We start from the raw sequence: 27,494 nt of genomic DNA on the forward strand, positions 1-27,494 counted from the left end.
GTTTTAATGCAGAAATTTTGGTGTACCCCATATGACAATAGTTGTGATCTTCTGTCTTCAGTCTATACACAATAATTGGTAGGTATATGATTTCACAGACTCCTCACAATAAAGCTAAGCCCAATCCCACTCTGAAACTCCAGCCAGAGGTCCTATATTCATACACTGGGAACCAGTATCCTAAGACAATTAAAAGGCAGGGAATCAAAAACCTATGAAAATCCCTAACCAGCTATAAAGCGTTTCTTTCAGACAGCTGTATGTCATTGATAAAGAGTGTCAGAGTAGGGCAAGTAGAAGTCTTTGTGCTCTTTGGAGTTTCCAGAGTTTCATGTGCTTAAAGGGCTTCCTTAGGAAGCATACCTGAGTTAGTCACATTAACTTAAAAGAAGTAGAACCAAGCATTTTTTATATTTATAGCACCTATAGAATATCAATGTTTTACCCAGGGCCAGCCTACACAGTGAGGGAAAGGAACAGTATTTTTATGCAACAAAAAGAATCTAACAACAAGTGATATGATTAGATAATTCAGACTGTGCCTCTTATTGAAGACATTAAAAAAGTGGGATGACACATGTTCTTTAAAGCATCAAAGAGCTTATTAGCTGGTAAGGATTTTCTAGACCAAAATCTAGGAAACAGCAAGAACACACATAGGTAAGTCTAGCACTGAAAGTCACATTTACCCTCAGAAGTTTTAAGATAACAGGGACAGAAGTTCAACATCTACCCAAAGTAAGGAGTATGACAAACCATCCTTACCTCCCATTCCACCCTCACCTACACATTAAGATGGAACCCCAAGTAGAATGCAACCTTCAGAGTAAAAGTAAACTGGAAATAGGTCAGCCCTTGTACTGACTGACAATCCAGGTTTGTATCAACTGAGTGGGCCCAGGGAACCTTGAGCTTTGAGCCTGGATTTAAGTGATCCCAGGATGATAGTGCTGGTAGAAGCAAATGAAAATCTGATCTGGAAAGGATACCTTTATGTAAGACTTTAAATAATTCCTTTAAATAGTTTTTCAAATACATAGCAAATAGCCAAAGCAAAGAAACAAAAAGGGAAACAAGACAACATAAGCATGAGTAGAAAAAAAAGACAATAAACTTCAGGTATCAGAATTTATAGATATAGCCTATGCAACAGCTATTTTTACTATGCATAAGGAAATACAAAACAGGGGCGCCTGGGTGGCTCAGTCGTTAGGTGTCCGCCTTCAGCTCAGGTCATGATCCCCAGGATCCTGGGATTGAGCCTCACATCAGGTTCCCTGCTCTGCAGGGGAGCCTGCCTCTCCCTCTCCCACTCCCCTGGCTTGTGTTCCTGCTCTTATTGTCTCTCTCTCTCTGTCAAATAAATAAATAAAATCTTAAGAAAAAAAAAAAACAAGTAGGAAATTTTCTCTTTCTAAAAACTGAGCCAGCAGACTTGAAAAAGAACAAAATAAAACTTAGAGACCTGTGGGGCACCTGGTGGCTTAATTGGTTAAACATCTGCCTTCAGCTCAGGTCATGATCCTGGTGTCCTGGGATCAACTCCTGCACTGGGCTCTCTGCTCAGCAGAGAGCCTGCTTCTCCCCACCCCCTGCTCATGCTCTCTCTCTCTGTCTTCATTATTTCTCTCTCTCCTTCAAATAAATAAATAAAATCTTTAAAAAAAAAAACCTTACAGAACTGAGAAATAAAAATAATGAAATTAAGAACTCAGCAGACAAGATTAACAGCAGATTGGGTGCCTGGGTGGCTCAGTGGGTTAAGCCTCTGCCTTTGGCTCAGGTCATGATCTCAGGGTCCTGGGATCGAGTCCTGCATTGGGCTCTCTTCTGGACAGGGAACCTACTTCCTCTTCTCTCTCTCTCTCTCTCTCTCTCTGCCTGCCTCTCTACTTATTATCTCTCTCTGTCAAATAAGTAAATACAATTAAAAAAAAAAGATTCTTAATAACAGATTAGACACAGCTGAAGAAAATGTTAGTAAGGGGCACCTGGGTGGCTCAGTGGGTTAAACCCTCTGCCTTTGGCTCAGGTCATGATCCCAGGGTTCTGGGATCCAGCCCGAATCGGGCTCTCTGCTAGCAGGGAGCCTGCTACCTCTTCTCTCTGCCTACTTGTGATCTCTGACTGTCAAATAAATAAATAAAATCTTTTAAAAAAAAGAAAAGAAAAAGAAAATGAAAGATGGGTCAGAAGGAATTATCCAGGATGCAGATCAGAACCCCCCACAAAATGAAAAATACAAAAGAATAAAAGAAAAAGAGGACAAAATAAAAATCTCTACTACATATTTATTTAATCAAGAGTCCCAGAAGGATAGAGGGAAAGAATGAGACACAAACAATATTTGAAGCACTTTCCAGAATTAATAAGACACAATTAACAGATTCAAGTGTAATAAATATTGAACAAGATAAATAAAAAGAAAACCACTTGTCATACCAAAATTGAAGAAAACCAAAGACAATTGGAAAATCTTAAATGGAGCCAGAAAAAAAAAGACAGATTATCCCTGCAGGACTGAAAGACCTCCAGCTGACTATTCAAAAGTAAAAACCAAAACAATACAGTGGAATACCTTCAATATTCTGGAAGAAATAACTACCAATCTAGAAATTTATACCTGGCCAAAATACTCTTTAAGAGTGATGGTGGATAGGGCGCCTGGGTGGCTCAGTCATTAAGTGTCTGCCTTTGGCTCAAGTCATGATCCCAGAATACTGGGATTGAGCCCTATATTGGGCTTCCTGCTCAGCGGGGAGCCTGCTTCTCCCTCTCCCACTCCCCTTGCTTGTGATCTCTCTATCTAATAATAGATAATAATCTAATAATCTCTCTATCTAATAAATGAGTAAAATCTTAAAAAAAATAATGGTGGAATATAGGCATTTTCACACAAAAACTGAAGGTGTTCAACAGAATAAACCCACACTAAAGGAAATTCTAAAAGACATTCTATAAGTTGGAGAAAATAGATCTCAGAAGGGAAATCTAGGATGAAAAAAAGAAATGAAGAACAAAGTGGTAAATACAAAGATTAAATTTAGATGAACATTTACTGTATAACAATTTCATGTGGCTTTAAAAATATAGTGAGAATTAAAATCTGTAATAGTAATATTTAAATCAGGAAAGACTAAAAGGAGTAAAGTATTTTAAGGTCTTTAAATTATCCAAGAGAAGAGTTAAGGTATTGATTAATTTTTTTAATTATATAAGTTAAGGGCATATATTGTAGTTTGGGGAATAATAATAAAGGTATAGAAATAGTATATAACTTATAAATAAACCAATAGAGAGAACAAATGGATGAATAAAGACATAAACCCAAAAGAGGGCAAGAAAGGTAAGAAAAAAGAAAAAAGGAACAGTCAGTCAGTACAGAAGTCAAAAAGAAAGTCAGAATATCCACTCTTCAACCAGAAAGGCCTCACACAGGTCACTAAGCATCCAGGGGAGCCCCAACAAAAGCAGAAAGAGTTAGTTGTATAGGGCCCTAGGGCTGAGATATCTCCATCTTCTCATCTAGGTTTCTCTGATTAGTTGGACAAAAATACTTCCTGAACAAAATATTTACCATCTTCCTGGTGACTGTCGCTTGGGATCTCCCTTCTTGCCACTTCCTGCAACAAAAAAAAAGTTTGAATGTTTAGGAAAACAGAGCTGATGGGCATCCAGACATGAGCTTACAAGACATTTCCTTTAAAACAAATACTAAGGGGTGCCTGGGTGGCTCAGTTGTTAAGCGTCTGACTTCGGCTTAGGTCCTCAGGATCTCAGGGTCCTGGGATCTAGCCCAGCTTTGGGCTTCTTATTCAGTGGGGTGCCTATTTCTCCCTCCCCCACTCCCCGTGCTAGTGTTCCCTCTCTTTCTGTGTCTGTCAAACAAACAAATAAAATTTTTAAGAAAAAATAAATACTAAGATATTTTAAAATAGTAATTGAGATAGTTTCTAAGTTACCTAAAGAGAATCTCCAAAAACAAAGGAATCAACTAAATACTAATCTGTCTTTTTTTTTTTTTTTAAAGATTTTATTTATTTATTTGACAGAGATCACAAGTAGGCAGAGAGGCAGACAGAGAGAGAAGGAGGAAGCAGACTCCCTGCTGAACAGAGAGCCCGATGCGGGGCTCGATCCCAGGACCCTGGGACCATGACCCGAGCTGAAGGCAGAGGCTTCAACCCACTGAGCCACCCAGGCGCCCCAACTGTCTTTTTTTTTTTAATATGTCTTTTTATAAGATGAAAGTATGGTAAACTCAAACTGAAAAAAAAAAATCTTACTAACCTTTTACTAGTACAGTGTTAACTATCTAAATGTGGATTAATCAGAGCTTCTTTTCTTTCTCCTTCTGGCTATTTTCAGCAATTTCATTGCTTGTAATTTATCACAGAAAATGCAGACAAAAGGAGAAGTAGAATATAAAGTAGTCAATTCTGCTTCCTGCATAATACTTATACACGAGTCTTTTTTTTTTAACGCTTCACGAATTTGCGTGTCATCCTTGTGCAGGGACCATGCTAATCTTCTCTGTATCGTTCAGTTTTAGTATATGTGCTGCCAAAGTGAGCACACACGAGTCTTATATAATGGTTGTATAACCCTCCCAACAATTTTTTTCACTAAAAACTCACACTTTGTTGTTGTTGTTGTTTAGATTTTTATTTATTTATTTGTCAGACATAGAGAAAGAGAGAATACCATCAGAGGAGCAGCCGGCAGAGGGAGCAGTAGGCTCCCCGGTAAGCAAGGAGCCTGATGAATGACTTGATCCCAGGGCCCTAGGATCATGATATGAACCAAAGGCAGATGCTTAACTGACTGAGCCACCCAGGTGTCCCTAAAAATTTATTCTTTTTAAAAAAAAGATTTTATTTATTTATTTGACAGAGATCACAAGCAGGCAGAGAGGCAGGCAGAGGGGGAGAAAGAGAGAGAGAGAGAGAGAGAGAAGGAAGCAGACTCCCCACTGAGCAGAGCCTGATATGAGGCCCGATCCCAGGACCTCAGTTGAGATCATGACCTGAGCCGAAGGCAGAGGCTTAAACCACTGAGCCACCCAGGTGCCCCTAAAAATTTATTCTTAATTCTTGCCTCATCTTGCACAATCTCTACCTCCCCACTGCCCACAACTTCTATGCCATCTTTACCCCTTAACTTTTCTTCTTTTATGTTCCAATGAAGAGGCAGCTTTGGGAAAGCCACGCTTGAGATGCTGAGATTGAGTAATTAAAAAATCAGAGGTAAGGGCACCTAGGTGGCTCAGTAGGCTGAGCCTCTGGCTCTTGGCTTCAGCTTAGGTCATGAACTCAGGGTCCTGTGGGGAGTCTGTTTCTTCTCTCTCTCTCTCCCGCAGCTCATGCTCTCTTTCTCTCTCTCTCAAATAAATAAATAAATCTTTTTTAAAAAGTCAGAGGTGGAAAATGTAAGGAGTGAAGTAACAGGAGATGGAGACATTGGGTAGAGAGGAGAAATTTTAAAACCAGCCAAAACTTCTAAGTGTTGTATTCCTGTTTGAGAGCCAAAATACCTGGCATAAAAAGTACTAAAACTTGTATGTATAAATATACCACTTTTAATAATGGGATAGTAGGGGAGAGGGGAAAGGTAGGTTGAAATTAATGGAGAAGGTCCTCTGCATCCTGTTTGCCCTTCTTTCTTTGATAAATCAAACAAGTCCACCTAGACCTTCATAAATAATTGAAAGTCCAATGAACTGTGTATTAATCACTGACTAGTCAACAGATCAACAGGAAAATGAATACATTACCTGTGTTCCCAGCGGGAAAGTGTCTAATTTCTGATCTGGTATACCACTGCCCGGGGCTGCAGAAGTACTCATTAGGGAATCCTTTATTTCCCGATTTGGGAAGGGAATAAAAAGTCCTTTGTTGGAGTCTGTGTTAAAAGAAAAGGAATACAATGAAGCACTGACCAGACTTCAAAGACAACATGTCTTATGGAAAGATACTAGAAAGGAAGTCACAAATTGAGAGCTAATTCTGGTGCCACCAGTTAGAAACCATGTGAATTTGGGCGAATAACTTAACCTCTGTAATTTTCTCCATTGTAAAAGAGTGATGATCAAATCTAAACTATCTATCTCTTAGGGTTGAGGTAAGGTTGAAACAAGGTAATCAGGGGTTCCTGGCTGGCTCAGTCTAAGGAGCATGCAACTCTTGATCTCCTGATTGTGAGTTCAAGCCCCACACTGGGTACAGAGATTATTTAAAAATAAAATCTTAAAAACAAACAGAATTATCTCCTAGTCTTGGCCACTGTAGAAACTGTTATCAGAAAGAGCCAGTTAAGGGTGCCTGGGTGGCTCAGTGGGTTAAGCCACTGCCTTCGGCTCAGGTCATGATCTCAGGGTCCTGGGATCAAGTCCCACATCGGGCTCTCTGCTCAGCGGAGAGCCTGCTTCTCTCTCTCTCTCTGCCTGCCTCTCTGTCTACTTGTGATCTCTCTCTGTAAAATAAATAAATAAAATCTTTAAAAAAAAAAAAAAGAAAAGAAAGAGCCAGTTAAGATTTTTATTAGATTGGAACGCTTGTAGAGAAGTTTTTGCACATTTTTTTTAAAGATTTATTTATTTGAGAGAGAAAGTGTGTGCACATGAGAGCAGGGGGAGGGACTGAGAGAGACGGAGAGAGAATCTCAAGCCCACTCTGTGCTGAGCATGAAGCCCAACATGGGGCCCCACCCCCATGTTCTGAGCCAAATCCAAGAGTCAGTCTCTCAGCTGAGTCACCCAGGCGCCCCTGCACATCCTTGATCAGTACTTACAATTCTGGGATCTGGAGTCTTCTGGGGGAATTTGGATGAAAATAAGTTTCTTGTTTAGGGAGGTTTGTTTCCCTAGCAGGATTGTGTAAGAATTAAGATAGTTTTAAAAACTTGGGCCTTAGTCAAACAATGTGCTCTTCTGCTAGTTCTCATCTGTAGGCTCTGGCAACAGAAAGCTGTTGTAAGCCAGGGCAGCTGAGACTACACAGCGAATAAAGCCAGCTTTTTGAAAATCCAGCCCTTCAGTCCATTTGGGGCTCTAAAATGCTTCCTACTTGTGAGTTGCCTCCAGGGACTGAAATTTCCTATTACTCCAATATAAAAATGCACTTAGATGATTCTATTTGACAGAACTACTTTTAAGCTCTCAAAGTTTATGTTCTCTGGCTCCTATTGCACTAGTAACATAGTAAAAACAAAACAAACAAAGTAAATCAGAAATTACTGGTCTTATCCTGATTCTTTGTAAAAAAAAAAAAAATGAGGATGGTAAGAACACTGCAATTTTGGGTTCAGGCCTCCTTTTACCTTCATCCTACAGAACAATACTTATACTTCCCAGGTGTCCAAGACCCTGCTCCATCCTGTTTTTTTTCTACTGTATTTATATTCTTCTCCAGATTCACAGGTTCTTTTTCTTTCAAATTCCCCAATATCCAAATTTTTTGCTAAATGCTCCCATATATTCTCTTTATTACCTAAATTTGGATGTTCCAAAATTCTTTTTTCTTTAAAGATTTTATTTATTTATTTGAGAGAAAGAGTGACAGAGATAGCAACAGAGAGCAAAAGCCAGGAGGAGAGGGAGAAGAAGGCTTCCTGCTGAACAGGGATCCCAATGCAGGGCTTGATTCCAGGACCTGAGATCACAACTTGATCTGAAGGAAGACTCTTAACTGACTGAGCCACCCAGGCGCCCTGAATGACCCAAAATCTCCATCTCAACTCTCCTCTCTTTTCATCTCCAGACCTAAGTTTTTTTTTAACTGCCTCTAAGGAGTGCCCCTGTCCTAGATAAATAAAAAATATTTTCTAAACCAAACTCATTATCTTCATTTCCAGGCCTGCTGCTACTGATGTGCCCCACCCATTTCAAAATCACATCTCAGGGGGAACCTGGGTGGCTCAGTGGGTTAAGCCACTGCCTTCAGCTCAGGTCATAAGGTCATAATCTCAGGGTCCTGGAATTGAGCCTCGCATTGGGCTTTCTGTTCAGCAAGAAGCCTGCTTCCCCTCTCTCTCTGCCTGCCTCTCTGCCTACTTGTGATCTCTCTCTATGTTAAATAAATAAATAAAGTATTAAAAAAAAACCACATCTCAGTAATGGCATTATTACTACTCAATCAATCCCTCAAGATAGAAATTAATTCTTTGATTCTCATTCACCTCAAATTTCAATCAGTTACCAATGGCTATAGAATAACTTTTGTGTGGGTGCCTGGGTGGCTCAGTGGGTTAAGCCGCTGCCTTCGGCTCTGGTCATGATCCCAGAGTCCTGGGATCGAGTCCCGCATCGGGCTCTCTGCTCAGCAGGGAGCCTGCTTCCCTCTCTCTCTCTCTCTCTGCCTGCCTCTCTGTCTACTTGTGATCTCTGTCTGTCAAATAAACAAACAAACAAAAAATAAGAATAACTTTTGCGGGGGAATAAGGAATCTTTAACTTACCTTATAATTATAATTATAATAAGTATATAATATTTAATTAATTATAATTATATAGTAATTATAGTAATTACCTTACAATTAACCTTTCACAGTGTACAACTTAGTGATTTTCAGTATATTCACAAAATTATCAACCATCACCATGATCTAATTTCATTATCCAAAAGAAACTCAATTAGCTGTCACTTTCTTTTTTTTTTTTTTTAAGATTTTATTTATTTATTTGACAGAGAGATCACAAGTAGGCAGAGAGGCAGGCAGAGAGAGAGAGAGGAGGAAGCAGGCTCCCTGCTGAGCAGAGAGTCCGATGCGGGACTTGATCCCGGGACGTGAGATCATGACCTGAGCTGAAGGCAGTGGCTTAACCCACTGAGCCACCCAGGTGCCCCAGCTGTCACTTTCAATTCTCTTTCCTGCCAGCACCTGACAACCATCAATATACTTTCTGTCTCTATGGAATTTCCTATTCTGGACATGGCATATAAATGGAATAATATGATATTTGACTCTTTGTGTCTGGCTCCCATCACTAAGCATGATGTTTTCAAGATATACATTATAGATGTATTCTTTTTTATGGATACACCATATTTTCTTTATCTATTCATCAGCTGATAGACTTTTGGGCTATTATAGATAATGCTGCTTTCATTCCTGTACAGTGGTGATTGTGATGAATTTTTCTTTGCTATTCTATTATTATTTTTTTGTCAGAGAGAGAGCACACAGGCAGGCAGAGTAGCAGATGAAGGCAGAGGGAGAAGCAGGCTACCCGCTGAACAGGGAGCCCAACGTGGGACTCCATCCCAGGACACCGGGATCAAGACCCGAGCCGAAGGCAGCCGCCCAACTGAATGAGCCACTCAGGCGTCCCACTATTTTATTTTTTTAAAGATTTTAGTTTAAGTAATCTCTACACCCAACATGGGGCTTAACTCAAAACCTTGAGACAAAGAGTCGCATGTTCTACCAACTGAGCCAGCCAGGTGCCTACCCCTCTTTGCTGTTTTAAAATAAGATACCTAATTAGACAAATATATTTAAGGTGCAATTCTGCCAAAAGGTAAAAGGAATTGGCTAAAAGAGTGAACAGGACTCCTTTCAACTCACAGAGTATATATGTGTTATTTTCATGTAAATTATCTTTAGTAAGGCATTCATTGTTCTCCAATAATCTGACCTTCTATCCAAGTCACATGGTCACTCAACAGTCTATGACCTGCTATACTCATTACCACTTTCACATAGCTATTCACACCAATCTCACCAAGCTCTCAGGCTATCCCAGGGCTCCACAGCCTTTAATGACTAAGGACTTTTTTCCACACTGTCCACAAAACATTTTCACGCATGCTCTTAGCACGGTCTGAGTTTCTATAGCATATGCCCATCTATATCAGTGTTTTTCAAACTCAATATTCTCACAAACTCTGAGAATATGAATCCAGTTCGAAAAACTTCAATTTAAGAAGCTCAGTATATAAAAAGATATTTTTAAAAAGCAGATTGTATCGGGTGACAGTTTGGCAGTTTCTTACAAAATCAAACACTTGGTATTTGCCCAAAGGAGTTGAAACCTTATGTCCACACAAACACTGCACATGGATGTTTATAGCAGCTTTTTTCAAAATTGCCAAAACTTAGAAGCAACCAAGATGTCCTTCAGTAGGTGAATGGATAAAGAAAGTTTGGTACACCCAGACAACAGAAAACTATTCTGTACTAGAAAGAAAGGAGCTATCAAACCATGAAACGACATAAAGGAACCTTACATGGATATTACTAAGTAAAGAATTCAGTCTAAAAAGGCTATATACTTAATGATTCCAACTATATACTATTCTGGAAAAGGCAAAACCATGGAGATGGGAAGAGAGCAGAGTAAGCAGCACACTGCACCTGTCCTCCACCTAGGCAATAGTTGCACTGGCAGAATCTGTCTGATGTAACTGTTTTGGAATTCTGGAGTCTATTGAAGGCCTGCGATTCCAGGGGAAGACCTGGAAGTTAATTGAAATTAACCTCAGTCAATTTCATCTCTTGGCAATATCAGTAACAGCTACCCATGTCGCACCCTTCATGCAAAAGAATGAAGGTATAGTACACCTTACCTGGTCATCTCTTCCTCCCCTCTAGCTTGGCAACCACTGATCTTTTTACTGTCTCCATAGTTTTGGGTTCCCCCCTCAATTACTTTTATTATAGCTAAATATAACATAAATATAACACAAAATTTGCCATCTTAAATTTTTAAGTATACCATCTGTCATTTTAAGTGTACAGTTCAGTGGTATTAAATGCATTCATAAGGCGCCTGGGTTAGGTTAAGTGTCTGCCTTTGGCTCAGGTCATGATCCTGGGGTGGAGCCCTACATCAGACTCCTGCTCAGGGAGAAGCCTGCTTCTCCCTCTCCCTCTGCCCGCTGCTCTGCCTGCTTGTGCTCACTCTCTCTCTGTCAAATAACTAAATAAAACTTTTTAAAAAATGCATTCATGGGGCGCCTGGGTGGTTCAATGGGTTAAAGCCTCTGCCTTCAGCTCAGGTCGTGATCCCAGGGTCATGGGATTGAGCCCCACATCGGGCTCTCTGCTCCGCGGGGAGCCTGCTTCCTCCACTCTCTCTCTCTGCCTGCCTCTCTGCCTACTTGTGATCTCTCTCTCCGTCAAATAAATAAAATCTTTTAAAAAAAATTAAAAAAATGCATTCATAATGTTGTGCAACTATCACCACCATCATCTCCAGACTCTTCATCTTATAGAACTGAAACTATATCCATTAAATTATAATTCTCTACATCCCCCTCCCTGTAGCCTCTGGCAAACACCATTCTATTTCCTGCCTCTGTGATTTTGACTGCTTTAAGTATCTCATTAAGTGGGATCATATAGTGTCTGTCTTTTTGAGACTGGCTAATTTTGCTTAGCAAATGCCCTTAAGTTCATCCATGTTGTAGCACATGTTAGAATTTCCTTCTGTTTTAAGGGTAAATAATATTTCGCTGTTTGTGTATACCACATTTTGCTTATTCATTCATCTGTTGGTGGACACTTGGATTCCTTCCATGTTTTAGCCCTTGTAAATAACACTGCTATGAACATGCATAAACACCTCTTCAAGACCCTGCTTTCTCTTCTTTGGCAATATGCCCCAAAGTGGAATCACTGCATCATATGGTAATTTTATTTTTTCAGGAACTGCTATACTGTTGTCCATAGCATCTGTACCATTTTATATTCCCACCAGACAGTTGGACCAGCAGTTCCAAATTCTCCACATCCTTGCCAACATGGGTTATTTTCCAGTTTTTTTATAGTAGCCATGCCAGTGAGTATCATTCTAAATGATTTGTGGGAAAGCACTGTTTGGAACAACTGGGCCAGTGGGAACTGTTCTCCAGAAAGCTTTCTTCTAGCCTGTGGCACAACCATTAACATGGGATAACCACTTTAGTCATATTGGATTACGAACAGTGCTTACAAGCAACACTCCCCAGGGGTCTAGCACAAATACAATTTTCAGTGGAAAGCAAAGCTCTTTCACGTTTCAAAGTAGCAACATAAATTTTATATTAAAAAAAAAATCCAGGCAACAGCTGGAACTTCCAAGAACATTTAGAAATGGATCCTGTATCTGGTAAAGTAGTTTGTTTTCAGTAGAGACTATGTATCTTTTCTTTTTTTAAAAGATTTTATTTATTTGTGAAAGAGAGAGAGAGAGAGACAGACAGAGAGTACAAGCAGGCAAAGTGGCAATTAGAGACAGAGAGAAACAGGCTCCCCGCTGAGCAAGGAGCCCGAAGAGGGACTCCATCCCAGGACCCTGGGATCATGATCTGAGCTGAAGGCAATGGCTTAACTGACTGAGCCACCCAGGCATTCTGAGACTATGCACCTTTTTATTTTATTTTATTTTTTAAGATTTTATTTACTAATTTGAGAGAAAGAGAGATCACAAGTAGGCAGAGAGGTGGGCAGAGAGAGGGGGGAAGCAGGCTCCCCGCTGAGCGTCCAATGTGGGGCTCAATTCCAGGACCCTGAGACCATGACCTGAGCCGAAGGCAGAGGCTTAACCCACTGAGCCACCCAGGTACCCCGACACTATGCACCTTAAAAAAAAAAAGAAAAGATTTATTTGAGAGTCAGAGTGTAGGGGGCGGGAAAGGGGGCGGACAGGGCCAGAGGGAGAGAATCTTAACCGAGCCAGACACCCCCCAAGATCACGATCTGAGCCAAAACCAAGAGTCCCACACACTTAACCAACCGAAGCACTCCAATGCCCTGAAACTATGCACTTTAAAACATTAACGTGTGGGGGTGAACATTTATGTGTGCTAATGATGTAATATGACATAAATAACATAATAGTATGACATAAATGAACTCAGCTCATACCAAAAAGAAGCAGTCAAATTATAGTTCAAAGTATCTTTATCATTCTGGAAATGGATATATAAATGTTTTTACCTAGAAAAAATACAAAAAGGCTATCAAATTATTAATTGCGATTCTCTCTAGGGGACAGGCTTATGAGTGATTAAAATGCTATTCTTCATGCTTTTTAGTATTTTCCAAAATTGTTATAATAGGATTTCATCAAGGATGTCTTGGTGGCTCAGTAGATTAAGCACCAACTCCTGGTTTCTGCTCAGGTCATGATCTCAGGGTCATGAGATCAAGTCCTGTGACATGCTCCATGCTCAGCAAGGAGTCTGCTTGAGATTCTCTTTCTTTCTCCATCCCCATCTGTCCCGCCCCTGACATGCACATGAACTCTCTCTCCAAAGTATATTCATAAATAAAATCTTAAAAAAAATAGAATTTCATCGCAGCAACATCTTCCTAGGAACAAGGCCAAAGGCAAGGGAAGCAAGGGCAAAAATGAACTATTGGGATTTCATCAAAATCAAAAGCTTTTGCACAGCAAAGGAAACAGTTAACAAAATCAAAAGACAACTGACAGGGCGCCTGGGTGGCTCAGTGGGTTAAGCCACTGCCTTTGGCTCAGGTCATGATCTCAGGGTCCTGGGATCGAGTCCCGCATCGGGCTCTCTGCTCGGCAGGGAGCCTGCTTCCCTCTCTCTCTCTCTCTGCCTACTTGTAATCTCTCTCTGTCAAATAAATAAATAAAATCTTTAAAAAAAAAAAAAGACAACTGACAGAATGGGAGAAGATATTTGCAAACGACATATCAGATAAAGGACTAGTGTCCAGAATCTATAAAGAACTTAGCAAACTCAACACCCAAAGAACAAATAATCCAATCAAGAAATGGGCAGAGGACATGAACAGACATTTCTGCAAAGAAGACATCCAGATGGCCAACAGACACATGAAAAAATGCTCCATATCACTCGGCATCAGGGAAATACAAATCAAAACCACAATGAGATATACCACCTCACACCAGTCAGAATGGCTAAAATCAACAAGTCAGGAAATGACAGATGCTGGCAAGGATGCGGAGAAAGGGGAACCCTCCTACACTGTTGGTGGGAATGCAAGCTGGTGCAGCCACTCTGGAAGGTTCCTCAAAATGTTGAAAATAGAACTGCCCTATGACCCAGCAATTGCACTATTGGGTATTTACCCTAAAGATACAAACGTAGTGATCCAAAGGGGCACGTGTACCCGAATGTTTATAGCAGCAATGTCCACAATAGCCAAACTATGGAAAGAACCTAGATGTCCATCAACAAATGAATGGATCAAGAAGATGTGGTATATATACACAATGGAATACTATGCAGCCATCAAAAGAAATGAAATCTTGCCATTTGCGACAACATGGATGGAACTAGAGCGTATCATGCTTAGTGAAATAAGTCAAGCAGAGAAAGACAACTATCATATGATCTCCCTGATATGAGGAAGTGGTGATGCAACATGGGGGCTTAAGTGGGTAGGAGAAGAATAAATGAAACAAGATGGGATTGGGAGGGAGACAAACCATAAGTGACTCAATCTCAAAACAAACTGAGGGTTGCTGGGGGGAGGGGGTTGGGGAGAAGGGGGTGGGATTATGGACATTGGGGAGGGTATGTGCTTTGGTGAGTGCTGTGAAGTGTGTAAACCTGGTGATTCACAGACCTGTACCCCTGGGGATAAAAATATATGTTTATAAAAAATAAAAAAAAATTTTAAAAAATAAAAAAAATTTAAAAAATAGAATTTCATCAAATTTTATTTAATTTTTAAAAAGATTTATTTATTTATTTTAGAGATAAAGAGCACTTGAGCAGGGAGGGGAGGGGCAGTGGGAGATTGAAAGAATCCTAAGCAGACTTCCCACCGTGTTTTTATTTATTTTTAATTAATTAAAATCAACCACTTTACAGAGTGCTTGATGGGGGGAGAGGCAGTAGGGGAGAGAGAATCTTCTATTTTTTAAAAGATTTTACTTATTTGAGAGTGAGAGACTGAGAGAGTTAGAGAGAAAGACAGAGCGCACAAGCAGGGGGAGTGGCAGGCAGAGGGAGAGGGAGAAGTAGACTCCCTCTGGAGCAGGGAGCCCAATGCAGGATTCAATCCCAGGACCCTGGGATCATGACCTGAGCTGAAGGCAGACATTCAACCGACTGAGTCCCCCAGGCACTCAGGGAGAGAATCTTAAGCAGACTCCCTACTGAGCACAGAGCCTGACAGAGGGGCCCAATCTTATAATCCTGAGACTACAACCCAAACTGAAATTAAGAATCAGACACTTAACTGATTGAGCCACTTGGGTACCCCAAAATGTCATCAAATTTTAAATATAAAAAATGTTATTTAAAATGAAATAAAGCAATCCATGCTCCATGACATATGGGCACTGAGATTTCCAAGAAAGAAAAATAAAAATCATACTTCACTATGGCTTATGTTACCATAAAAATCACATGAAAATGACTTGTAGTATGTGTCCACACAGATAAATAAGTAGTAAGGAAAACAAAATACTTTATGTTATAAATGGGAAATTCTTAATGTCTGAACTACATAGTCCATCTATTAAAGTTATTCCTGGAATTTTAGGGATTAATTTTTAGAGATTGTAAATAATTTGGTGTATCCTTCAAACAGACAGAGGGCTCTGCAAAATAAAGTTTCCTCAAGTAAAAAGTCATCTGATGAGGGCCAGATTAATCCATAAGAGTCCACTGTTTGCTATTCCTCTCAAGAAAGCTTTCTCCTTGACTGTGCCACAATCATTAAATGTGGCATAACCATTTTAATCCTATTAGGTTACCAACAGTACTTACAGGCAACACTCACCAGGAATATAGCACAAACACAAGAGATTCTGCAGCTGCAAAGGTTCAAGGTAGAGAAACCCAGAAGGGCCAGGGTCTGAGCTGCATTGATACAGATGAGTCATGAGTCTCTGGCTAATAGATCAATCACCTTAGCAATGCTCAGGGACCATGGGGACTGGTAATGCAATTTTCAGAATGTACTAATGATGTAAATTGATGTAAATGAAATTGAATTCTGAGTACAGCTTGTACTTGATGGGTTCTGGTTTAGGCCTGCTCAATAAATAGGGCCTTTTCTGGCATTGAGAGAAGGGAGGAAAAACACAGTAAATCTAGTGCTTACTTCAAATCTGTTATTTCTCAACTATTTTGTCTTCATCCTATTCTAAATGAGCCACAAAAGCTGAAATAACTAATGTTCTAAGCATTTTGTGATCAAAGAAAGGAAATTTACCAGTTTCAATTCTGTTATCAACATCGGCATTGACTTTTGATGCAGAGCTCTCATCGGTCACACAGTTTTTCATTGTCTTCTCCCTAGAGCTGCCACACAGAATAATTTATTTAAAATTAAAAATTTTTGAAAAAGCTCAAAAGGAGCTTTCTGAGATCACCAGTAAATGCTATTTAGAAAACGTTAATTCATGGTAATAAGATTTTTTAAATGTTCTATAAAATATTATTTTCACAAATATTTCAGTTAAACCCATTTTTTAAAACCATAATATTGTTACTGGGAATAGTGAGAGAGAAGGCACTATATAGTTCAGCCTCTAAAGTATGAAAATCAGGCTCAATAGGTTTAGCATTTGACTCTTGATTTCAGCTCAGGTCGTGATTTCAGGGTGGTGGTACTGAGCCCTGTGTAAGGCTTTGGGCTTAGCAGGGAGTCTGCTTGAGATTCTCTCACTCCCTCTGCCCCTCCCCCTGCTCACGCAGGTATGTGCTCTCTCTCACTCTCTAAATAAAATCTTTAAAAAAATAATAAAGTATGAAAGGCAGAAAATTCAGGACTTAGACACTCTGTTTTCTTGATACAAACTTAGGTCTAAGTGTTTAAGGGAATAAGATATTTTCTTTTGAATTAAAAAATTCATAGGACACAGAAAGGAAAGTTCTGCTGCCAAGAATTGTACTGGGAGCAACTACAGCCATTAGTTAAAAGAAAAAAAAAAGACAATAGAGGCAAAAGTTTGCTCTTGATTGATATAATATAGTAAGACATAACTACAGACTGGAAGTACAGACAGCCTAGACTATGAGCCAGGCACTTTATACCCACCATTTCATCTAATCATAAAAGCTCCCCTATTATTCATTATTACCACTGTATAGGTTGGCGGAACTGGGATTCAGAAAGCCTTAAAAAAGTCTTGATCCAGGGTTAAAGATCTTAAAAGATATTAAAGCTAGGACCCGGCACTTGAGTAACATTTTACCTCTGCTTTTGCAATCATCACATCATATGGTAACTATGATAAACAGAAATATGATAGTGCTAATTATCTGCCTTATTAGGAAGTGTATTCAGTTACACATTAATTCATCTCTATATTTCTGTAATAAACAAGGTATCCCGAATGAATTAAAATAAGAATTACTTTATAAATATATATATACAAATAATTTTTAAGGAACATTCCATTTCTTTTTATAGCAGGGTTAATTTTACTCTATGTAAAAACCTCAGACTTGGGTTAAAAAATAGAGAAATAAAAATATACATATAGAGAACTAAAAATGTTCTCTGAGCATTACATTATAAGACATCTAAAGGATCAGGGCAGAGATAGACAAAGAGAAAGATCCCAGGCCAAGAGAACAGTTATTGACTTCATTCATTCATCATTCAATAAATTATTTTTTTTTTGTATCTTATATGTGTCAGTCAGTGTTCTAAGCACTAGGGATACTGCAACAAATAAGACAAGCAAGGTCCTAATTCTCATGGAGGGGAACAGCAATAAAGAAAAAACTCATTCTGGAGAGGAATATTTAATGTTGTGGAGATATGTCATATCTTAACAAGCTACAAATGTTATGCATAGGAAGCAAATTACTATAAAATAATATATAAGTATTATTTTATTATTAATGTATATTTAGAGATCAATTATATAACATAGATTATAATATATAAACACACATACATATACCTAAGACAAAGAGGATGTTTACTATAATATAATTAATGTTTACTTCTCATTGGTGAAAATATGAATTGCTTATTTATTTCTTGTGGTCTTTCTGTACTTTCCAAATTCTCAATAATAAGTAATGCTTTACTTATACCACCAGAAAGCAATACTAACAGACACATGTATATTTGTCTTTTGGTAGGTACACAGATGTCTAGAAGGATGTCTACTGAACATTAGTAGTAGTTAACTCTTGGTAACAGAGTATGGGGTGATTTTCACTGCATTTTTCTGTATTACGTAAAACTTAGTGGAGTTGCTTTTCAAAAATAATAAAGCTACTTTTTAAGAATAAAGAGCATGAGTTTTGGAGTAGAATACATGGTATCTTATTTTGATCAGATTTTAGTAACAAGAAGTAGAAAAATCTACCATTCAGATACTTTAGATCTTCAAGGTCTGTTTACTTTTGATTTGGTAGAAAAATGTTTCCCTTATCTTTTAAGAAATTAATCTCCCTGGTAATGAAAACCTTCTAATTCAATAGGAAAAGACTGCGTACTGATTTATAACTTCAGGAAAGAGTTGGTAAGCATTTATGGGGAGGATATCTCATGGTATCCCTACCTGTAAGCTTTGAACAGCAGCTTTAGAGAATTATCAATAATTATATCCAGGGACACCTGGGTGGCTCAGTTTGTTATGCATCTGCCTTTGGCTCAGGTCGTGATCTGAACCCCACATCTCATGGAGCTTCCTGCTCAGCAGGGAATATTCTTCTCCTTCTTCCTCTGCTCCTACTCCCAGCTTATTCTCTCTCTCTCTCAACTAAATAATATCTTAAAAAAATAATAATTATACCCAAAGCAGACCCAGTAGTTCAAGAAAGCAGAAATGTTCCCTGTGAGGGCCAGATTCTCATCCTGAATAAATTTCAGTATGTTGAATAGATACGTTTTTTTTTTTTTTTCCTGATCTGAGAATTCTTACAACTTGTGGAGATTTCCACTGAAAATGAAGGCATTAAGTAGGAATTCACTGCTATCTGTGTCTGAACCAAACTAAAACATTTTTTTTTAAAGTAATTGTCTTACCTTTTTTCCACCTCTAAAAGAAAATTTTCGCTGTTGCCCAACTGACTAAAATGCAGCTTGGCAGCTTTTCTCTCACTTTCCCGCACAGCTCGGTCATCTGGAGGCAAAAACCGTGGTCTGAGCATGTTTCTTTTTTGGAGTAAACAGTAGTGGGTCAGAAAACCATATTCACAGAGTAAAAACTAAAGATCAGTCTCATATTCTTTTGTTAGAGACAGGTCACAAAATAATGCTATTATGTTGTCACTGGAGCAAGTAGTAACTCAGGGAGACTACAGGGATACCATAGCAACAACTGCCACATAGGTATAGCTACCACTGCAGGAAAGTAGAGTTTAGGCAGCAAGCAATCCAAATGGCCTAGTAGTCTGCTGAAAGTTACACTGTTTCTGATGGGGCGCCTGGGTGGCTCAGTGGGTTAGGCTTCTGCCTTCAGCTTGGTTTGGCTACTGGGATACAGCCCTCTATCAAGCTCTCTGCTCGGTGGGGAGCCTGCTTCCCACCCCCACTCTGCCTGCCTGTCTGCCTACTTGTGATCTCTGTCTGTCAAATAAATAAAATCTTTAAAAAAGAAAAAAAAGTTACACTGTTTCTGAAAGAAATTAGTTTCCCCAGTAAGCAAGAGAAATCTTTCTTTCTCCAAGAATAAATTCAATTTATATCAATAAGAAATATATACTCAACAATAAAATTATAAAGAAATACAGACTAGCTCATTTGAAGGGATATTTATTGTTCCTTGTCAACGAAGACCCAAAGAGGAGTTGTATTCATTTTCTATTGCTAATATAGTTGCAAATTTGGGGCACCTGGAAAAATAAATCTCAACCTGGAAACTCTTTGTTGGGGAGGAAGTGGTGGTGAAACCATCAACTGAAGAAAACTAAAGCTGGAAGTAACTGATAAAATCATAGATTGTCATTCAATAAAAAAAAGGACTCGTCATACATCCTGCCAACACAAAAGAATTACATAAATATTGACTAATAGACAAATATATCCTGCCAGTGCACACTGTGGGCCAACACCCAAAAGGATAGGAGGCAGCTGGTTTAATGTAAATTCTGGGGCAAGGAACAGGGGAGGAGGGTCTCACCCAGTTTCTCCAGAGTTTGTAGCGTGTACACAGCAAAGAGCCTATAATCTGTATCTTTCCTGACAACAGGATTGAGTCTCAAATCTAGTTCTCTGAGGAAGGGTAAAGGCTGTAGACGGGACACCTCCACTAATGAAGGAATGTTGTTATAATATAAATTCAGGTCTTGGAGTGAACATAAATACTGGATGCCCTGCAAGGAAAAGACCACATTATGAAACTGCACATAGGTAAGGATTAGGAATCTCACAGATAAAGGTGGAAATATAACTATTACTTCCATCCTTAAACATGTTACCTGAATCATCTATGAGAAAGGCAGGTTTGAAACTCTTATTTAGATGACTAAGAATAAGAACAATCAGCCCACAGGCACTAGACGTATAGTATATTTAAAAACCTGACATGGAAATATCTGCAGTCAGATCATCTACTTCTGGTGCTCGCCGACCACTCTCCCTTGCAGTGGCTAAGCTAGTAAGTCACTTTTGCCCTTCTCTCACCTTTGCCACATCCACTCTCCTGACCCCAGAAACACATCCATTTTCAAGAGGAAAGGAGATAGGCAAAAAAGATAGTCCTGAGGAAGAAGAGTATGATTAAAAAAAAACTTTAAGTGTGTGTATGTTGTGTGTTCTTGTATCTCAATGCCTCATGTTTAGGGTCAGTGGAGTAGGTGGGAAAACAAAAAAACGCTCTAAGTCTTCCTTGTTGGAACAGTCTAGTACCCTTCTTGTCCTTGTCCTTGTTTCCCCTTCCAGAATTACCCCACTCCTCCATTTCTCTGGGATACTGGAGAGGAAAAGTCACAATACACCTTCTTTGCTGAATTTTACTATTGAAAATAATTGTTTGATTTTCATGCATTTGGCTAGTTCTGCTTTTGCCCAACTTTAAATTTCAGGACAGTAATTTAGAACATGTACATATATGTATAATCACATCATTTTATAGTAAAACTGCATACCATAGAAGGAACTCTGTCATTGAGAGTAATTTCAGTAAAATTATTTTCCATCATGAATTTATAAAATAATGTTTTTTATTCTTCTGTTATTCAAAACCACCATTCTCTTGTTACAGAAAATTTAAAAACTCAAAGATGTACACAAAGCATTTCTGAATAAAGAACCCAGTTTACACTTTGATTCATCTCTTTCTGGCTTTTTTGGATTCCATTAACTTCTGCATTGTGAAATGGTCAGTAGTTAAGAATAGTTGTCAGTGACTTTGGCCTCACTCTCAGCGCAGTACACCATTAGGACTCTCTTTAAATGTGTCTAATGGCCCAGCTCAAGTAATCTTTTAATGTCTCTCAGTGTAAAAGTCAAGAAAATGACTTCTATCTTCCTCTCACTTTTCCCACTTGGCATGAATTCACCTTTTCCCCAAAATTATACTAGAGATAATCACAAAACATTTATCCCCTGAGAAAATTAAGTAAAATGATTCAGAACTGCTAGAGATGAACATATGTAGATAAATCATAGATGCAAAAAAAGTGGAGAAAACATTTACTAAGTGCTTCTTATATGCCAAACAGTGTACACATGTTGGTCTTCACAAAAGTTTTTTGCCCAATTTACAGAAGTATAAAGAATGCGAGTATAAAAACAAATTATGGTAATGTCCACTCAATTTTTTAGCATGAAAATTAACAAGCAAACATGCATACATACAGGTGAAAAGAGGAGTCATAAGCAAATCTGAACTTATGCTTTCTGAAACTTATGGGCCAAATACAAATGGCTGCTACCGAAGAGTCTAACGACCTAGTTTAACTTGCAGCTTCTGCTTTTCCAGTCCTAGCTGGAAATCTTGCTTGAACTTCTCTTTTAGGGTCCTTTGTTTCAGATTTGGGTCTGGCCCGTCTTGTTGAATAAGTATCCCCTTAAAAGCACAAAACTGGCAGGATAATCCAGGAGATCATTAACTAATCCTGAATAGCATTTGTGAGTCTTTCACCTTGAGTCTCACAAAGAAGGGCTTAATCAAGACAGGTATATAAGTGGGTAAAATGGGAACACGTAGGAGAAATACCATTTGGGGGTCCACCACAAAAAAGACAGAACTTCCATCTCTGTGTGTGCACACTTATGTTTGTAGAGCTCTTTGTGTATTTGCTAATCCTTACACTGCTCAAACCTGCTCCTGTCCACTTTCTTGTCTTGCCCTCTGCTCTCCCATCCCCTGATCTAGAGATTTTTCTTTGTTTCCAAGACCACCATGTCCTCCTTCTTGAAAAAACCCACAGGAATAATCTAGGTCAATGTTTCCATACCATGTACCAACACCATCAGAATCCTCCAGGTATACCATGAGCCCACCCCAGACATACTGAGAATCTCTCTCAGAGTAGCAACTAAGAATCTGTACTTTTACAAGTGCTCCTTGTAATTTTTTACACACATTAAAAATATGTCCTATTGCCTTAGCCTGTTATCATTTAATATCATTTTCCCCGAGTACAAAAGAAAATTTCCCCAACATTTTATACCAGAAAATTTCAAATATAGAATAAAGCTGAGTGAGTTTTCATCAAATAATAAAATTTCATTTGGAAACACTTAAAAGGAAGATCCTATATTCCCCCAGGCTGACATTATCTCTTATTTCTTACTACTACAACTACTACTACTACTAGTACTGCTAAAATAAATTGGGTTGAACTGACTAGTCATAGAATATAGTACTTACCTTCAGGCTTGTGATCAAGTTTCTTGATAAATCTAAGGATCGGAGGTTTTTAAAATTTCTGAAGGCATCACCAATGGAATGAATTTTTCCAGCATAAGATCCCTGCAATGAAAGAGACTCCACCAATTCTGAAAAGAGATCACCAGTATATATAATATGAACTCTGCTTAAACAACAGAGTCAGAGAACATAGCTCTTCCTTCCTCCCATACCCCATTTGTGAAAGGACCTACATCCAAGATTCATAAGATCAGATTTTCCCTTTAAAAGCAGTGATATCAGGGCACCTGTGTGGCTCAGAGGGTTAAAGCCTTTGCCTTCGACTCAGGTCATGATCTCAGGGTCCTGGGATTGAGCCCCAAATCGGGGCCTCAAAGGGGGCCTGCTTCCCTTCCTCTCTCTCTGACTGCCTCTCTGCCTACTTGTGATCTCTATCAAATAAATAAATAAAATCTTTAAAAAAAATTAAAAGCAGTGATATCACCTAATACAATGAAACCAAACCTTGATTTTACAGCACCCTTGTGTTTCTCTATTCATCCTGCATGATGTAATATGTCTTCAGAAGTTCTCAAAACAAATTTAAGAAGAAATGTAGCAATCCCACTGTTGGGATTTAGCCCTATAAATCATACTTTAAAAAACTTTGCCAGGAGGGGCGCCTGGGTGGCTTAGTGGGTTAAAGCCTTTGCCTTCGGCTCAGGTCATGATCCCAGAGTCCTGGGATCGAGCCCTGCATCGGGCTCTCTGCTCAGCAGGGAGCCTGCTTCCTCCTCTCTCTCTGCCTACTTGTGATCTCTGTCTGTCAAATAAATAAATAAAATCTTTAAAAAAAAAAAAAAACTTTGCCAGGATATATAATATATACACGTGGGTATCAGTTGCAGAAAGGTTGAGGATCATTTTAAAAAGAGAACAAAAAAAAGGGGGGAAAAGAAAATGATCACAGGGTCTACCCATAGAAGAGTAGAACCTGGTGTCCTAGATAATGGTTGATGGATACAATGGACAAAGTACTAGATCTGTGGTTTTCTGTAAGTAATTTACTCTCTCTGTACTTCAGATTCCTTATCTGTAAAATAGGGATAACAATAGTATTTAACTCATAAGATGCTGTAATGATTAAATTAATATATATACAAAACTTAGAACAGTACCTGATACATAATTGCTATGTAAGTGTTAATTATTGTATAAAGTTATTAAAAACAATGAAGTAGATTTGTAGGTGATCACATGGAAAGATCTCTAAGACAGTGAGGGAAAAGGTATGTGTGGAAAGGTATGTGCGGAAAGGTATGTGTGGTATGTATGGAAAAGGAAAAACGTATGTGTGTATAAAGAATATAATATATATTTACATAATATATCCTATATATGGAAGAAAGTCAACTAGACTTCTAACAGCACTAAAAAAAGGAAAATCTCAAAATTGTCAATAGGAACTCACTGGCAAGTGTGGTGGGCTAAATACAATAGCAATCAAAACTGGAAGGAGGTTCTGCAAGATTCAATTTGTAGGCGAGTGCCAGGAGACTGCAATGAAATAAAGTTTAAGGTGCTAGAGCAGTCTGGACCCTGAAACTCTGAAAAGTAATAAACTGAAGATTGCTTTCAAGACAAGACCCACATCAGGGAGTAATTCGTGGGAGTAGAATCCACATTGAATGGGATAGAAACAACAGGTTCAAAAGAAAAAGAAGGTACAGGTACAAGTGGGGAGAAAAGCAAAGATGGCAGATATCAGGACACATAAAGCTCCATTTTCTAGCACTTTGTGAACATAACAGGAGAGGGAGCTCTAAAACTCTGAAACTAGAAAAGCTATTCTGGCCTACCCTTATCATGTAAAAGTACAGGAAAACTTAACCGCACTTAAAGAGCCACAGGAAAGGATTACAGTCACTTTATGTGGGTTAATAAAAGAAAAAAGAGGGGCGCCTGGGTGGCTCAGTGGGTTAAAGCCTCTGCCTTTGACTCAGGTCATGATCTCAGGGTCCAGGGATCAAGCCCCGCATTGGGCTCTCTGCTCGGCGGGGAGCCTGCTTCCCTCTCTCTCTCTGCCTGCCTCTCTGACTGCTGGTGACCTCTGTCAAAATAAATAAAGAAAATATTTTTTTAAAAAGAGAGAGAAGCATCCCTAAAGAATGAAAGCACTCTAGAAAGATACATTACAAATGAAAACTGTAACTTAACTTAGTATTTTGAAACAAGCTAAAAGATATAAAAACAAAATGTAGCAGTTATCAAAGTGTGGTCCCCAGATTGCTGAAGGTCCCTTAGACATGCACAGGGGTCCACAAAATCAAAACTATTTAAAAAAAACCTTTCATAGTAATACTAAAATATTAATTAGCTTTTCCAGTGTTGCACCTATGGTGTAAAAGCAAAACTACTGGGCCTTAGGATAATCAAGACACATTCACAGTCATAGTGTTCTTTACCATCACATACTCGCAATTTAAAAAAAAAAAATAGCCAGTTTCACTTAAGAATATCCTTTAAAAAAAAAAAGATTTTATTTATTTATTTGACAGACAAAGATCACAAGTAGGGGGAGAGGCAGGCAGAGAGAGAGGGGGAAGCAGGTTCCCCGCTAAGCAGAGAGCCTGATGCGGGGCTTGATCCCAGGACCCTGAGATCATGCCCTGAGCCGAAGGCAGAGGCTTAACCAACGAACCACCCAGGTGCCCCAAGAATGCCCTTTAAAAAGCAGCAAAAATGGTTAATTTTGTTGATTTTGAAACTTGAGCACATGTTCTTTTTATTTGTGTGACTAAATGAGAAATATGCATGAAGTACTTCTGCTGCATACTGAAGTATGGTGGATGCTCTGAGGGAAAACATTTGTGTGAATATTTTAGAAGATTTATTTATTTATTTGAGAGAGAGAGAGAGTAAATGCAGAGGGAGAGGCAGAGAGAGAGAGAGAGAGAAGAAGAAGAAGAAGAAGAAGAAGAAGCAGCTCAAGAGATTGAGCATGGAGCTGAGCACAGAGCCAACAGGGCTCAATCTCACCACCCTGAGATCATGACCTGAGCCGAAATCAAGAGACGGATGCTTAACCGACTGACCCACCCAGGAGCCCCACTGTGATTTTGAGATGCCAGCTTAACTAGCTACTTTTTATCTGGAATACCATTTTTACTTGAAAAGCCCTGATACATGATGGTTAGTCAGAATATTTGGTTAGTTAGAATATCTGGAGGCATTTTCTTGAAAACAAAGTGAGATTGTTATTTCAGGAAAACAAGTGATAGACCTTTAAAGATCTTTTTAGTGAGATTGATGATACTTTTAAAAAACGTTTTATTTATTTATTTGAGAGAGAGAGAGACAGAGAGAGTGAGAGCGAACACAAGGGGAGAGGAGAGAGAGAAGCAGTTCCCTGTGTCAGCAGGGAGCCCAACGTAGAGCTCAATCCCAGGACCCTGGGATCATGACCTGAGCCAAAGGCAGGCGTTTAAGCCACTGAGCCACCCAGGTGCCCCAAGATTGAGGATATTAACAAATGAAATTTTTATTTTATATGTTATCCAGAATGAAATTTATCAGCATTTGAAAGAACTACATAACTCAGTAAGTTAATATTTTTCAAATGACCGATGCATGACATCACAAAATCATGCATGGGTAAAAGATCCATTTAAATGCAAGATGTGGGACGCTGGGTGGCTCAGTCGTTAAGTGTCTGCCTTCGGCTCAGGTCATGATCTCAGGGTCCTGGGATGGAGTCCCACCTCAGGCTCCTGCTCAGTGGGGAGCCTGCCTCTCCCTCTGCCCTCCCCCTGCTTGTGTGCATTCTCTCTCTCTCTTTAATAAATAAATAAAATCTAATAAAATAAATAAAAATTTTTTAAAAATGCAAGATGTACCAAAATGGATTTAATGCAACAAAGTACAAAAAGTATGCTGATATGGTTTCAGATTCCACATACAACAAAACTGTAAGAAACTACCAATTGTCCAGTTTTCATGTTATATCAAAAAAGAATATCCACAATTCATTGAAAATGCTATTAAAACACTCCCTCCTTTTAGAATCTCTTATCGGTGTGAGGCATCATTTTTAAAAAATATATTTTAACCAGGGTTGCCTGGGTGCCTCAGTCAGTTAAGCATATCCCTTTGGTTCTGGTCATGATCCCAGAGTCCTGGGATTGAGCCCTCCATTGAGCTCCCTGCTCAGTGGAGAGCTTGCTTTTTTCCTCTCCCGATGCTGCTCAGGTGCTCAGGTTCTCTCTCTTTCTGACAAATAAATAAATAAATAAATAAATAAAATCTTTGATATATACATATATTTTTTTCAACCAATACAACAAATCCTAAGAGATTTAATACAAAAGCAGATATGAGACCCCAAGAGGTCTCCAATTAAGACATTAAAGATATTTATAAGAATATAAAACAATGTCACTCTATTTTTTTAATATTCTGAAACCAAAGAGTTTGAAAATTGCTGAAAAAATGTAAATTAGACAAAATCAGAAAAATTATCAGAAAGAAAAGGAAGATTTGAAAATAAAGATAGAACTCATATTTAAAAAAATTAAAGGTCATTTCAGGGGCACCTGGGTGGCTCAGTGAGTTAAGCCTCTGCCTTCGGCTCAGGTCATGATTTCAGGGTCCTGGGATTGAGCCCTGCATTGGGCTTTCTGCTCAGTGCGGAGCCTGCTTCCCCATCTCTCTTTGCCTACTTGTGATCTCTGTCAAATAAATAAATCTTCTTTAAAAAAAGATTTTTTTAAAAAGGTTAGTGGTTCGGGATGCTTGGGTAGCTCAGT

General features: G+C 38.8%; 1 protein-coding gene and 1 non-coding gene across 17 annotated transcripts in view; both read right to left on the bottom strand.

Moving 5' to 3' along the window:
* Positions 1-27,494, bottom strand: part of LRRC36 (leucine rich repeat containing 36) — a 78,038-nt gene that overhangs the window by 22,895 nt on the left and 27,649 nt on the right. For 12 of the 16 annotated variants that reach the window (XR_009348626.1, XR_009348627.1, XM_059151727.1 and 9 more), the window contains 6 exons: positions 22,711-22,838; positions 20,014-20,206; positions 18,918-19,014; positions 16,140-16,228; positions 5,774-5,901; positions 3,578-3,623 (listed from right to left, as the gene is read on the bottom strand). Coding sequence is in view for 14 of the 16 variants with exons in the window: in XM_059151727.1 (XP_059007710.1) it covers positions 3,578-3,623; positions 5,774-5,901; positions 16,140-16,228; positions 18,918-19,014; positions 20,014-20,206; positions 22,711-22,838 (681 nt within the window). In the remaining 2 variants the exon portion in view is untranslated. Of the gene's footprint in view, positions 1-3,577; positions 3,624-5,773; positions 5,902-16,139; positions 16,229-18,917; positions 19,047-20,013; positions 20,207-22,710; positions 22,839-24,160; positions 24,180-27,494 lie in introns of those variants that run through there. The other 4 variants (XM_059151732.1, XM_059151731.1, XM_059151733.1 and 1 more) reach the window with 3 other exon arrangements.
* On the bottom strand, positions 4,471-4,576 carry LOC131819077 (U6 spliceosomal RNA). Its single transcript, XR_009349055.1, has one exon. It is a non-coding gene; the product is annotated as a U6 spliceosomal RNA (small nuclear RNA).

The sequence above is a fragment of the Mustela lutreola genome, chromosome 16 (assembly GCF_030435805.1).
Source record: "Mustela lutreola isolate mMusLut2 chromosome 16, mMusLut2.pri, whole genome shotgun sequence".
In the NCBI taxonomy this organism is placed as follows: Eukaryota; Metazoa; Chordata; class Mammalia; order Carnivora; family Mustelidae; genus Mustela; species Mustela lutreola.